The 13,563-nt window shown below is 34.3% G+C and overlaps 1 protein-coding gene across 1 annotated transcript; it reads right to left on the bottom strand.

Moving 5' to 3' along the window:
- Nucleotides 1-1,526: 1,526 nt before the first annotated feature.
- LOC148606499 (potassium voltage-gated channel protein Shaw-like) lies at nt 1,527-6,615 on the bottom strand. The gene is made up of 2 exons (XM_088546584.1): nt 5,505-6,615; nt 1,527-2,618 (listed from the first exon to the last, which is right to left on the bottom strand). Exons 1-2 carry the CDS (start codon nt 5,955-5,957, stop codon nt 1,626-1,628), a joined length of 1,446 nt encoding a protein of 481 aa, XP_088402710.1. The 5' UTR covers nt 5,958-6,615; the 3' UTR covers nt 1,527-1,625.
- Nucleotides 6,616-13,563: the final 6,948 nt, after the last annotated feature.

Here is a 13,563-nt window from a genome sequence, read left to right as displayed (position 1 = left end):
TCCGTGATTGCATGTCAAAAGGTCAATACAAAATAGGATAGTTACGAATTGACTGGAATCAAGATAATATCATACTCAAAGAGTATATTCGCTACTTACCCAACCAATTCACCTGGTGCATGCTCCCAGTTTTTAGTGGATTCCGAGTTTCTCATTTTCTTTTGCGTTTTTTTTTTGGTTCGAATTATTTGTGTTTTTTTATTGTGTGCGTCTGGTTTAACAGTTTCGTATTTATCCTTGTGGTTTTTTACTTCTGATTTACGCTCGAATTTTGGTTCCCTTGACTACGCTTTCAAGGCTTTAACATATCTGAACAGGCCAACATTTTTATGCAAATTAGTTCAATACATTGTAAATGGATTTGCACATTTGTGTTAGGTAATGATGCCTTATGATGTTTTTGCATCCTTTATTACAGATAATCTCGTTGACGTGCTACATTAAACATTTTCCCCAGTTCAGTCTACATCCTGAACTGCTAATCCCACATCGAGTAACCACAAACATACAATATTTTATTGATTACATCGTGCAATTGAAATGGAAATAAATATTAATACCTAATCAAGAGTAAAACTTTATGTTGGCGATGTGTTGCAATCGGCAAAGAATTTGGCCGACTATTAGACCTGCAGATGGTTATATAAAAGATACTTAAGATATTGTGAAGTCAGCCTCATATCTTGAACTACAATTAGAGATCGATAGTACAAAATTGAAGTCGTCACTAGAGAAGTTTTATTGTCATCATCATGACCTCGTCGATCGTTACGGTATATCCATCTGTTCAACGTGTCATTGTTTTCTTTTTCTTCTATCCCGGACTTTACTTTTAATGAGCAACTCGACGGGTGTTTCTAGAAAAGCAACGGACGCTTACCCTACATTGTACCGGTGCACCTGGTCCATGTTCCTAGTTTGTAGGGGTGTTGCTCATTTACTTTTGTTACTTTGTATGTATTATTTGAGTTATTTCATGTTCTTTATTGTGTCTATCTGTTTTCCATGTCTGGTTTTTGTTCCTGAACAATATGAATAAAAACAGAAATTTAGTATCAAATACATTCAGTCGTTCTTTTTCATTTTCTTCTTTTTTTTCTTTTTTTTCCTTTTTTTTGAAAATCAATTTTTTAAATAAAATAAATCAAAGGTAAAGCGCGGAAGGTGAAACAAGATCTATAAAGCGAAACATCGAAACAAGATTAGTATTCACATTTAAAAAAAATCAAAGGGAATTAGGACAAGGGAATTGCTATGGGGCCTTGGTGAATGATAATTCGGCAAAGATGAATAGAACTAGAAATCTTCTCTTGTTGAAATTCAGTAAAATTCAATTATATAACAACCAATTTTCAATGACGCGGACCTCTAAGAAAGCATGCATCATGTAGTCATATTCTCTTGATGATGTTTTTAGTTTTACTATAAACAAAACAAAACAGAACAAAATAGTCCTTAGTTTCGGATTGTTTTGTGTTTTGATTGTTATAAACTTTAAACTAATCTAAGGAAAATATAAAAGTAAATTGAAATCAAGCCAATTTATTCAATAAAGTTATCATTTTTTGTGAATATTCATAGAATGATATACATGTTTATACAAATTTAAAACAACATACATAATTTCAATATCTAATACGGTTATTTTGACCAAACTTGTCTTTGTCTTCATCCATACGATCTTCGCTTTTTATCCCAGTTTCTGTAATTGTTTCGTTAACCGTCAATGTCATCTTTTTCAATTTTACTTTCAACGGCGTAACCATGTTGGAACGAGAACTGCCCTCTTTATTAAAGTTTCGAAGTTTTTTATAGTCCTCTCGGTCAGCATTTTTATCGTACAAATTATTGAATTTTCCTGCAATCACTGCTATGGGCATTGCTAAAAGAAGAAGGCCAGAAATTGCACACATCGATCCAACAATGCGACCTAAAGCAGATTTTGGAACAACATCTCCGTAACCGACAGTTGTCATAGTAACAACAGCCCACCATAGACCAATGAGCATGTCCGGAAAAGTTGACGGTTCCTCAAATTCAGCAAAATAAATGATATTGGCAAACAGAAGAACAAAAACAAGAAATGTTATACAAAGCAAACCCAATTCTTTCAAACTTTCACGAACAGTTAGTATCAGGATACGTAACGCACTATATTGTTTGGTGATTCGGAAAAATCTAAGTAAACGAAAAGCAACAAGGCTATGACAAATTGAATGAAATCGGAAAAGATTTATATTCCGAAATGAATCCTCTCCATAAATTTCAATTATAAAACGTGACCACATTGCCACAAAAAGAACAAGATCTAAAATGTTCATAAAACTCTTCACAAACTTTAGTTTACTTGGACAAAAGATAAGCCTCATAATAATTTCAATTGAAAAGAAAACAGTTATAGCTCTATCAATGTCCTGAAGCCATCTAGGATGGAGTGTCGTCAAAAACATTATTTCTTTCGGGTTATCAACGTTGATCCATAAAGGTAGGTCAATTTGTTCAAAATAATAAACTATTTCTTCAATGTTGTAAACCTTGTTTCGAATATCCGGGTAAGTTATAACCATGGTAACAACAGTTGATAGTAGAACAATGAACAAATATATGAAGCTGTAGATCTGAAATATATAGTAAAGTATTATTTATTGAACTATTGCTGTTTTTAATTTTTATACTTTTTTTTTAATTTGAAATGTGCATGTCATCGTCCTATATCCAATCTAGAGAAACACAAAATTCTTCAAATAAAACAAATAATTATAAGGTCAAAACAATATGACGTCAAATATTCTTAATTTTCGTTCTAGTAGAAAATAAAACACAATAAGTAAAACAGCTTTTGTCAAATTCGGTAGAAGAATCAGGAGGTAGACCTAGGGTAAGGGACATAACTCATGAAGTCTCTGATATGTTTGTATCATATTCAATTTCACCAAAGCCTATCAAGCTTTCATTTGACACAGAATGAAAGCAGTCTAAGTTACTTTGATGCTTACATGACATTGATGTAAAATGCTGAATACAAATGTTCCAATGACTTTTAAGAGTTGTTTCCCTTACCCTAGATCTACCTCCTTAAATAATAAACGCTTGATTTTTTAAATACTAACAGAAAAGGCACTGTAAACGAATAGTGGGATCCTTACAGTGTAAATGCTTTCTTTAATTTAACCTTTGACCTTTATGCCTTTTTAAATATTTTTTTTCTATTATGTTTAAGATATACATAGAGAACAAGAAATACACAGTGATCAATAAAAGTAGTCCACGAAATGTGGGCGTGGCCTATGTAAGAAATATCGACTTATGCAATATCACGTGTAAAGCCGATTATCCAATGAGCTTGGTGTATTTTAATGATATGCACATTTAATGTAATAACATGAGAACAGTATGAACGTATTTGTCCTATTTTTTCTCAAATGTAAAATGTTTTTGTCTTCCGTCACATCTTAGGATCACACTATCTGTGATGTTAATGGGATACTAAATCCAATACAGAAATAAATGCTCTCAAATATCACTGGCAATGTAACAAGGTGTTATCTACCTTGCCTGATTACTGAATGGGTTTGATCTTTCTTTTTCAAGTCCCGCCAAAATAACATGAATTTTAAAGAAATTAGAAATAAAACATCAAAAGAAATCTGGAGGCCACTGGGCAAAATACATGCTATGAAATGGATAGAACCACAGGAGTCCTAAAATCTGACAGAAATGACTGAACCTGAGCAGCTAACGTCCTTGTTATTTTGTTTTCAGCTGATCATTGTTATTATATTGTGGAATATGCATGTTTTTAAGTAGTGCTCCAGCTAAGAATCATGCAAAATATGATTCATGGGTAACAGGTTTGTTTGTTTGTTGGGGTTTAACATCCGGGCAGCAATATTTCAGCTATATTCAGACGAAGAACATGAAATTGATGATAAAATGAAAATGAAATGATAATGAAATGAAAAAGGGATGGGACACAAGGACAATGGGGTCGACAAATTTTGATTGCCACTGGAAATAAAGAGAGGTGGGTAAGGTCGGGCAATTTAGCCTCCTGTGGCGGAGCCGTATGGTTCCTACTCCGGGAGAATACCACAGTAGGGTTCTTTAACGTGCGAGGAACGTGGCATCTTTCCCAACACGGTGCACCACTATGGTTTGCGGTCAGGTTTTCCGTATAATAGCCTGACAACCCCAGCATGTAACACGACAGGGGTATCCCAATCAACACCTGGGGCACACATCCCAGTTGCTCTGTGGGCAAAGCGCCCTAGCCTCCGGCTAAGGTTCTGAGCACTATTTAGTCGCCTTTTACGACAAGCTTAGCGCTGCTGCAGGCCTATTCTTTTAACACCCGGACCTGCACGGGGCCATGGGTAAAAGGCCTACATATTTTCATTTTTTGATATTTTGTTTGAATAACCATATTAAACAGAAATTAACATTCAGTTTTTCATATAACCCGTGCTCTTAGGAGATAAAATTGTAAATAATGCACTGTAGAATCCAAAATTATGGGATATAACTCTGTAAATGACACTAAAATACAATAGAAACTGTTGGATTTTCAATGTGGATTATCCCATAAGAGCAGACAGATTGGAATGAATAATTATACATTTCATCATATAGACCTATTTAGCAACTAAATAACAAAAATAAAAATATTTAGCCTTTTTTTAGGTGTATCACATTTTACAGAATTTGCATGATTCTTACAAAGACTGCTACTTAAGAGAAAATCTGTTATTATCAATTTGATAGGAAACACAAAAATATCAAATTCTGTTTATGTATATTTATCGAAGATCGAATATAACACAATGAATTTAATTCGGTGATTCGAAAAAAAGCTTTTAACAAAACTATTGAGTTATATATGAAACTTCGTTACTATGGTTTTATCATTTGTCATAGATGTTTTATTGACATATATACGGTCATTAAATTTGATCTTAAAATATCAATGTTGTTTATTCTGTTTCTGTTTTCATTGCTTTATTATATACGTAATATAAGTTCATGAGTTGCTGAAATAAAAATACAAGAGAATAGAATTTGTTATTAAATTAAAGAGATAAGCACAAAATGTCAGTTGACAAAGTTGCGGCCAATTTTTTTTCAGGGGAATATACAAAATTAAATATCTTTAATTATGTTGAACAAGAGGCTCCCAGGAGCCTGAACCGCGCTCACCTGTTTAAGTTTGTCTTTCAAGGGCAATAAATTTAACAAGGAATTGTCCAACAAATAAAGAGAGAGAGAGTACAGTTGGTTTTTGACCTGTTTATAGATAAATATGGGGGAGTGGGGCTTGACCTGAACGTTGAAGTAGATAGGACGTTTTTAAACGGCATTGACTATATTTAAAACATGATACGTAAATCGATAAAGAAGCAACGCAAATTTTTGCGTTCTTGCAACATTTAGGTCAGCCTGATGCATACATAAATTTGTATTTCAGATGACGAAAGTATAAAATGACAATGAAATTAAAGAAAACTTACCCTTGCCAGCTTCGAAGATGTTGGTTCGTCTAGAAACAGCCATATGTTTTGTCTTAATCCACCACATCCCGACGATTTCTGGGTATCAAATGTTTGAACATAGAAAGCCTCTTTGATTTTATTAGTAACCTCCAAATCCCTGTTGTATTTTATGTAAGTAGGAAAGCAGCATTCCGAGATCTCCGAAGCCGGAATCCGCCAGAATTCAATCTCCTGTTTCCACACTGAACCACATATATAATTTGGAAAATGAATTTGCCCATTTCTATAGTAATCCAATATTGTATTGAAAAATTCTGGGTTCCTATCGAAAAAATAATAATCCTTTTCTTTGATATAATATTCCGAAGTGGTCGTCAGTGATCCCAATAATGTATCTGAATGTTTTCTCAACAATGACAATTTTGTCATAAACATGGTTCCACCGACATTGATATATACTAATTCTGACATTGTTTAAAATGTTTAACAATCTAATTTGTATCCATAAAGTATAATTTTAAATAAAACTCTTTCACAGCTTTCTGTTTGTTTTTAATCAGGTACATGTGAACAACGATTTAAATGAAACACATCCTTTTGATTAAATAAAGAATTATTGAATCTGCAAAAAAAGATATTCAAGAGAGACGAACTAATTCAAAAACCGTTATATATCACCACTTATGTCTGCACACAAAAAGGCCTTATACATCACAGCACTGTCATCTACTTCCAATATCACCTACCATCCTAAATAATTGTATATAAAAGCCTCTGTTGTATTAATCATGAATAGAAACATATAACAGAAGATAGATTGATGCACTTTAAAAAAAAATTCGTTATGTAATACTGCTTTTCATTTGGCAATATACCGTCTTTGGGGATTACTTTGAAATACAAAGTGTATTATTTCGTGCAAGGTAAAAACAATAAAAAAAAACTTGTTTCCGGCTACAAACAAGAAAAAAATAAACGGGAAACGGGAGTTTGGTATGGAAATTATAATATGTTTCAAAAACATTCCACATTGAGGTAATTGGGAACAATCTAGACTTAATTAGTGATTGAGAGAAAATGGCAATGAAATGTTTAGGGTCGATAAGCAGGAAACAAACATATTTTTTGGCCTAATAGTACTGATTATCCCTAGAATGAAGTATATTTATTGGTATCATTGGGTGTTATTTCACTTGACTGTATTCTTGTGCTCTTGTGTATTTTATTTCAAAAGGAACTTTATTATTTATCAAATGCTAGCTTCGCTGGACTTTTTATCCGTTCGTCAACAACTTTTCTATAATTTGTAATTCACACATCACTGAAGTTCAAAGAAAAAAGATAGAACCATGTTACCCTTCGCTGCATAAAGTCAATAATTTGCTTTCAGTAAAAAAAATGCCTGACAAGCTAATTTATTAAAGAAACAACAAGGGCAATGAATAATTGAATAACTTGAAAATTGAAACTTCAGGCGATTAGATGAAGTACTAAAAATAAGTTTGATTTTTAAAAGATGTATTTGAATTAAAAGCATTTCATGATAATTAAAATACAAGTAAAAGTAATCCAACATTAGTGATCATACAAAAATAAAATGATTTCCTGAGTAACAACATACGGTTAAATTATTATAAAAACTATTATTATTTTATATCAATCAGACTTAAATGTGGCCACTAAAAATGTATTGCTAAATGTGGTTGAACCCGGTTCCTATTTAGGATTATGTTTAGGAGGTACACCTAAGGTAAGGGACATCAGTGATATGTTTGTATCATATTCAATTTCACCAAAGCCTATTAAGCTTTCATTTAAAACATAATGAAATCAGTCCAAGTTACATTGATGCTTGAAATTTTTACCGTGGTGGCGGCCAATACGTAGCTCAAACTGTAAATTGAGCTGCAGATTATTAATCGGGACGTTCTAAAGAACCTAGAAATCAACTTTTATCTTGCAAAGGACGCATTTTCTGCCGATATTGCATATCCAATATTGTATATCGATAATGGGCTGTTATTTTTAAAATAACGCGGGAACTACTTTTTGCCTTGGAAACTGTAAACATTATGGCGGCCTCCGTGACGATGTCGCTGAGAAAATCAGTCATACAATTTGTATGCTTTCTGCATGTAATATTTCTTCTCATTGGAAATAAATAGTTTGAATATTGAAATCGTGACTCATTTTTATGTAATGTATAAATAAATGGTGTCTGAGTATCTTTTGTGTTATTTTGTAACCCTATGCTGGTCTGTCCCTCTAGTTCCGCATTCCATTACAGAAAACCGGTAGTCGTCCAAAAATGAAATGGAGCCTCTATCGCAATTTAACATGGACTGAACTCCGACGTTGAACATCTAGAATCTTAATGATTACATGCATCCACCACCAAACTAAAAATTTAAAATAAATCATAAATTTACATAAAATTTCATTTGAGCACCCATTGTCAACAATTTCTTCATACAAGTGCGTCGCAGGTTACATGTACGCGAAATTGAAATACCTCAGCCCTGCAACCGTAGTGTTGTGTAAGAATCATTTAAATTTATAAAAATATTTAGATTACAAATACAGAGAGCATTTTCTCCCGAAAGTATTATTTTAAAATGAATGGGCAGACTCGCTCGCTCGGATTTGCATACACCGGTGTACCCATACCGTCGCTAAAATATTACTCCGAGCTGCATCAATAGAAGCCCAATAGGCGTATTTTTTGTAAACCACGTAAAAAGGCAATTTTACGTAGTCTTTGAACAAAAACCAATATTTTTTTTAATTTGCAGGATAAACACAATACAAAACCAGTGTCCTAGCACATCGGAAATATGGGTTACCCGGCGCGAAACGGGGATAAATCGCTCGGCAAAGCCTCGCAAAACGTCCGTTTCTTAGCCTCATACCCATTTTTCCGATATGCTAGGATACTTAATATGTATTGTATGTGTGATTGGACAACTTTGAATTTTCGACCGCGTTGGCGGCCATTTTGAAAAGATGGAAACCATTTCAGAAATGGCGGCCCACACATTGAATAAATTGCATATTATTAATCAGGACAGCGTAAATATCCTAGATATCAATTCTCACTAAAATCCAAATATTTAGATTTTTTAACGCGTTGGCAGCCATTTTGAAAATGACCGCCGAGACGCACGCGATTTTTTTCACCATTTTAATCAATTCTTTAAGCTGAATATGCATACCAAGTTTCGTCAAATTCTGAATAGCAGTTTCCGAGATATATGAGCTCAAAGTTTCCTTTGTAAAAATTTAGGTACTCTCAATCGGGCGGCCATTTAGAGAAAATGGCGCTGACTGGTAAAAAAAAATAACTTTTGCATCCTTCAAAAAAGTAGCTCTAACTTCCTGCAAGTTTCATTTGAATCAGTTGAGCCACTTTCACGGAAACTCGCAGACAACTTCAAGAATTTTTATGACAAGAGAATTTAAATAATAGCAAGTTTTAATTTGTGCTTGCAAGCCCTCTTCACGTTCCCCAAATGTCCACTCTGTGACAGAACCCAAATTTGAATTAAGCATATACATGTACTTTTAAGCCTATAAATACCAAGTGTCGCAAAGTAAGTATGATATATACACTATTTTCAAAGGAGGCACCTTATGTTGGATGGCAGCCATTTTTAAATTGGCGATCATTTACAATAACCCAAAGTATGAATGTAATCATACGTAGATGGGTTTATTTATCCGTTAAGTTCGGTAAAAACATATAAAGGCATTTTTCCAACATTAAGAAAAGACATCTTAAAAATCACAAAAATTGGTAAAATTTCGTGTTATGTGTTACCATGGCAACACACAAAATATCGATTTACTTTTTTGCATAATATACTACAGTTTGTCAAACTCTACCAGTACATAAATTCTCAAGTTGCTGACTACCTAGCTTTCCGATATATTGCAATGTCCTATATTATGGCCTTTTTCCATTTTCGGGCGAAGCGCCCCAAGTTTCAAAACTTTATTTGTGGCGTGCACATTTGTTGGGTAAGTCCCAACTTCTGACAAAGTTTCGTATTAATCCTTCCATTAATTAACGAGAAAACGCGCGTCAAAAAAATATAGAAGAAACCGTGCAAAAACAAGTCCCCGAATCTTCGTGTTCGGAGACTTAATGATAAGAAAATTAGTAAAATCAAGAAGTCTTCGACCAATTTCGTGGTCGGCGTCTTAATAACTAGAATTGCCGTTGCAAGCCATATGTCGTCCCAGCAACAGTATCAGTTCCAAATTTTAATTTTGTATTATTACGCCTATTTCATTCTTTTCACAGACTAATTTGTAGCCATTCATGTTGATCAGATTATGCAATGTCCTAGATTGTGAACTTAGGCAACCGTTTTGAAAATGGCGGCATTTCGGCAGAATTTTTTCTTGGATTCCGAGATCTGACTGATGCCCATTATATTACCAAGTTTCATTCAATTTGTTAAATAAATTAAAAAAAAACGTATGGCTGTGGCTGTGTCCACGAAATCTTCTTTGTTCTTTGTCATTGCAAAAAACAATATATCGATTCATTTTTGGGCATAATTTTATTAGGCGCTTTGATATCTACATCCATACACGTACCAATTGTCTAGCCACCTGGGTTTCCGAGATACTGCAACGTCATGGATTATAACCTTATAGTGTTTCAATGGAATTTTTCGCCAAATGTTCTGATTCACCCCTTTTCAATAGGATCTACCTGCATACAAAGTTCCATTTCATTCCCTTAAGTGAAAATCTCTAAAACTCATTGGAAGAAAAATAATAATCCGAAATAATAATAAGAAAGAACAGAACAACAGCAATCTGACGCCCGACATTCGTCTAGGGCGTCATAATTAAAATTTACGTTTCCACAAAACGTATAGAAGTGGCCTCCTATGTACCATCAATTGAACTACATATTATTAAGCGGGACGGCTTAAAGTATCTAGATATCAATTTTCATCAAAATTGGCATTGACGGCTATTTTGAAATGTCGGCCAATGAATTTCAATATGGCCGACCGGTAGCCCTTTGATAACCTATTTTTTCAAACCAAATTTCTCTTTGATTTTTTCTCCGATAATGTTGTAATTTTTTTTTCTTTTTTAAAAGGTGGTCTTTTTGGAATGACGTCTATATTTGAGTTATTAAGTTTTAGAAAACTTTGTTTTTGTCAAAACACGAAGTAGACGATAATTGTAGAAGGTGACATTGCGATGATACTGCCCGTTGGTGCTTAATTTGAAGTAAAAGCACATTCAAGTCAGAAGTCATTACCAATAGAGTTTGTTTGTTTGTTTGTTTGTTTGGGTTTAACGTCCGAGCAGCAATATTTCAGCTATTTTCAGACAATGAACATGAAATGGATGATAAAATGAAGATGAAATGAAAAAAAGGATGGGTCACAAGGATAATAGGGTCGGCAAATTTTGATTGCCACTGGAAAAAGGGGATGGGTAAGGTCGGGCAATTTAGCCTCCTGTGGCGGAGCGCAAAGGTTCCTACTCCTATCGAATACCACAGCAGGGTTCTTTAACGTGCGAGGAACGTGGCATCTTTCCCAACACGGTGCACCACTATGGTTTGCGGTCAGGTTTTCCGTATTATAGCCTGACAACCCCAGCATGTAACACGCCGGGGGTACCCCATTCCACCACCTGGGGCACACATCCCAGTTGCTCTGTGGGCAGAGCGCCTAGCCCCCGGCTAGGTTTCTGAGCACTATTTAGTCGCCTTATACGACAAGCTTAGCGCTGCTGCAGGCCTATTCTTTTAACACCCGGACCTGCACGGGGCCATCACCAATAGAAGGTCTTCCAGCTGATACTGAAACTACCAATTATTTTCTCATACATCATAAGGAAGAAGTGCAGTTAAATTGAAAATGTTACAAACTAATTGTAATAATTGATGAACAATTAATGTATTAAAATTTTTCTTATTTAAACATTTTAGTAAGTCAATTTCACAAAAAAATATTATTAATGATGGTAGAAAGTCTTGTTTTCAAGAAGGACGGTAACATTCAAAAAAAGGCAATATACTTACTTGAGTAACAATTGCATCCAAATAGAAATTCGTTATATATAGTGCCTGCTATCAAAGATGTTTTGTCTTTTTATAATTCAAGAAAAACATAGTTGTTGAATTTCATCAAATGCAGAAACAGTTAAAATCACAACAAAACGCACTTTTGAAATACCATACGTCACCTAAGAAGAATGAGGAAAATCTTATGTTTCTCTGCCTTACGGTTTTCGAATTAAAAAAACAGAAATTGACGAAACTAATTACAGTTAAAGTTAGATAACTCATACAAGGAATACTTTGATCGCATTGATCTACGGGACATTTTTGTTGGCCAAGTACAAGACAAACATTGTGCACTTTTCAGATTGTCTCTTTATGTAACGGCGTTTCCTATTGACACCAGAACGACAAATCAGTGTTAGGGGAGATAACTCAACACCCTTTAACATGTCAATTTCACGCAAGTCCATAACGCATGTTCCTAGTGATTCAGAACTATAGACTAAAGTGTAGAAAAAACAATTGTCGCATACTTTTCTTGCTAAATTAGTTATAAGAATTTACGGAAGAAAAATTATAATAATCAAAAAGAATTTCAGTAAAGTCCTCCCCTTTGGGGAAAGATTTAAAAAAAAAACAAAAACAGTGTGATCCCCTACTTCGTCTGGGGAATATAATAATAATAAAACATAACCAAATAATAACAATATGTCCCCCCCTTCCCCCGCTTTGTTTAAAAAACAATAATAAGAAACAGAGTAAAGACAACAATTAAGTCTCATTCACTTCAAGTCCGGCGACTAAATAATCATTCGACCTAAACAATGAAATTTGATCTGGATTATAAGCATAACATGCACCATGCGAAGAAAATTAACTTTCTAATAAAACACGTGCAAGTGCAAATAAGTCAAGAGGGAGTATACATTGATGTATATATATAATTTAACTCCTAATCTTTCTTCATGCTTGAAATTTACCTCTGGTAAATGTCTAATAGTATATGCATACTTAAGTGTAAGTGTTTATTTAGAATCAGGCAAAATTGAAAGAAAAATTCAGACACATGCATGTCAAAACCCCACCGATCTGACAATGTAATATCACTCAAGGAAGCTTTCTCTATTTGAAAAGACCATTAATTAATTTTTGCATCGCTGGCTCTGCTCAGAAATTTTTCATATATATTTCCATAAGATGTAAGAAAAATGACGTTTTTGACAGAGTTAACTGTCCTTAACATGTTCATTTTCAGTGCATTTCAATGTAATTGTAACTCAGTGGTCCATCATGCTCTATAGAAATTCTTGTCTGTTTTCGTCGATTCTTATGGTGAAAAAAGTAAAATGAAACAATCAAAATTGTGTTTTTTTCGTACCATGTTTTACCCACTGCCTGATTCTTACAGATACTGGCATTTAATAGACCAAGACTGAGCATCCGCTACTATATAATACAGCAATAATATCAGGCGTGCTTTTGTTCTTTGTCGTCTTGTTATGTATGTCATTAACTACAAAGTTCGTCAAGGTCAATGTTTATCGAGAAAGCAAAACAGGTCAATTAGTTATTAATAGTTAATTGATTGTTTGATTGGTGTTTAAAGCCCAAGCAGCAATATTTCATCTATATAAGGGTGATGTTCATGAAATGGATAACAAATAAATATAAACTAATGATGAACTAAAGAAAGGGATGGGACACAAGAATAAAACGGTTGAGGAATTTTGATTGCTACTGAAACAAGGTAGAGATGGGAAAGGTTGGGCAATTTTAGCCTCGTGTAGTGGAAACGAAGCTCCTACTCCTATCGAATACTATATCAGTGTTCTTTAACGTGCGGGAAACACGACATCCTTCCCAACCCAGTGCACCACTATGTGACGATCCCAGTATGTAGCATGCCATGGTTACCCATAGACCCGCCTGCGCACACAACCCAGTTGCTTAATGGGCAGACCCGGTCATAGCGCTGATCGCTATTTAATTGGCTGTAACAACCAGCTTAGCGCTGCTGTGATCCTTTTCTTTTGGACCTGC

Source organism: Perna viridis, chromosome 9 (assembly GCF_037379345.1).
Source record: "Perna viridis isolate PV_CMFRI_1.1 ecotype Kerala chromosome 9, ASM3737934v1, whole genome shotgun sequence".
Classification (NCBI taxonomy): Eukaryota; Metazoa; Mollusca; class Bivalvia; order Mytilida; family Mytilidae; genus Perna; species Perna viridis.
Note: the sequence above shows the minus strand (reverse complement) of the source record. Positions and strands in the feature narration are given on the sequence as shown.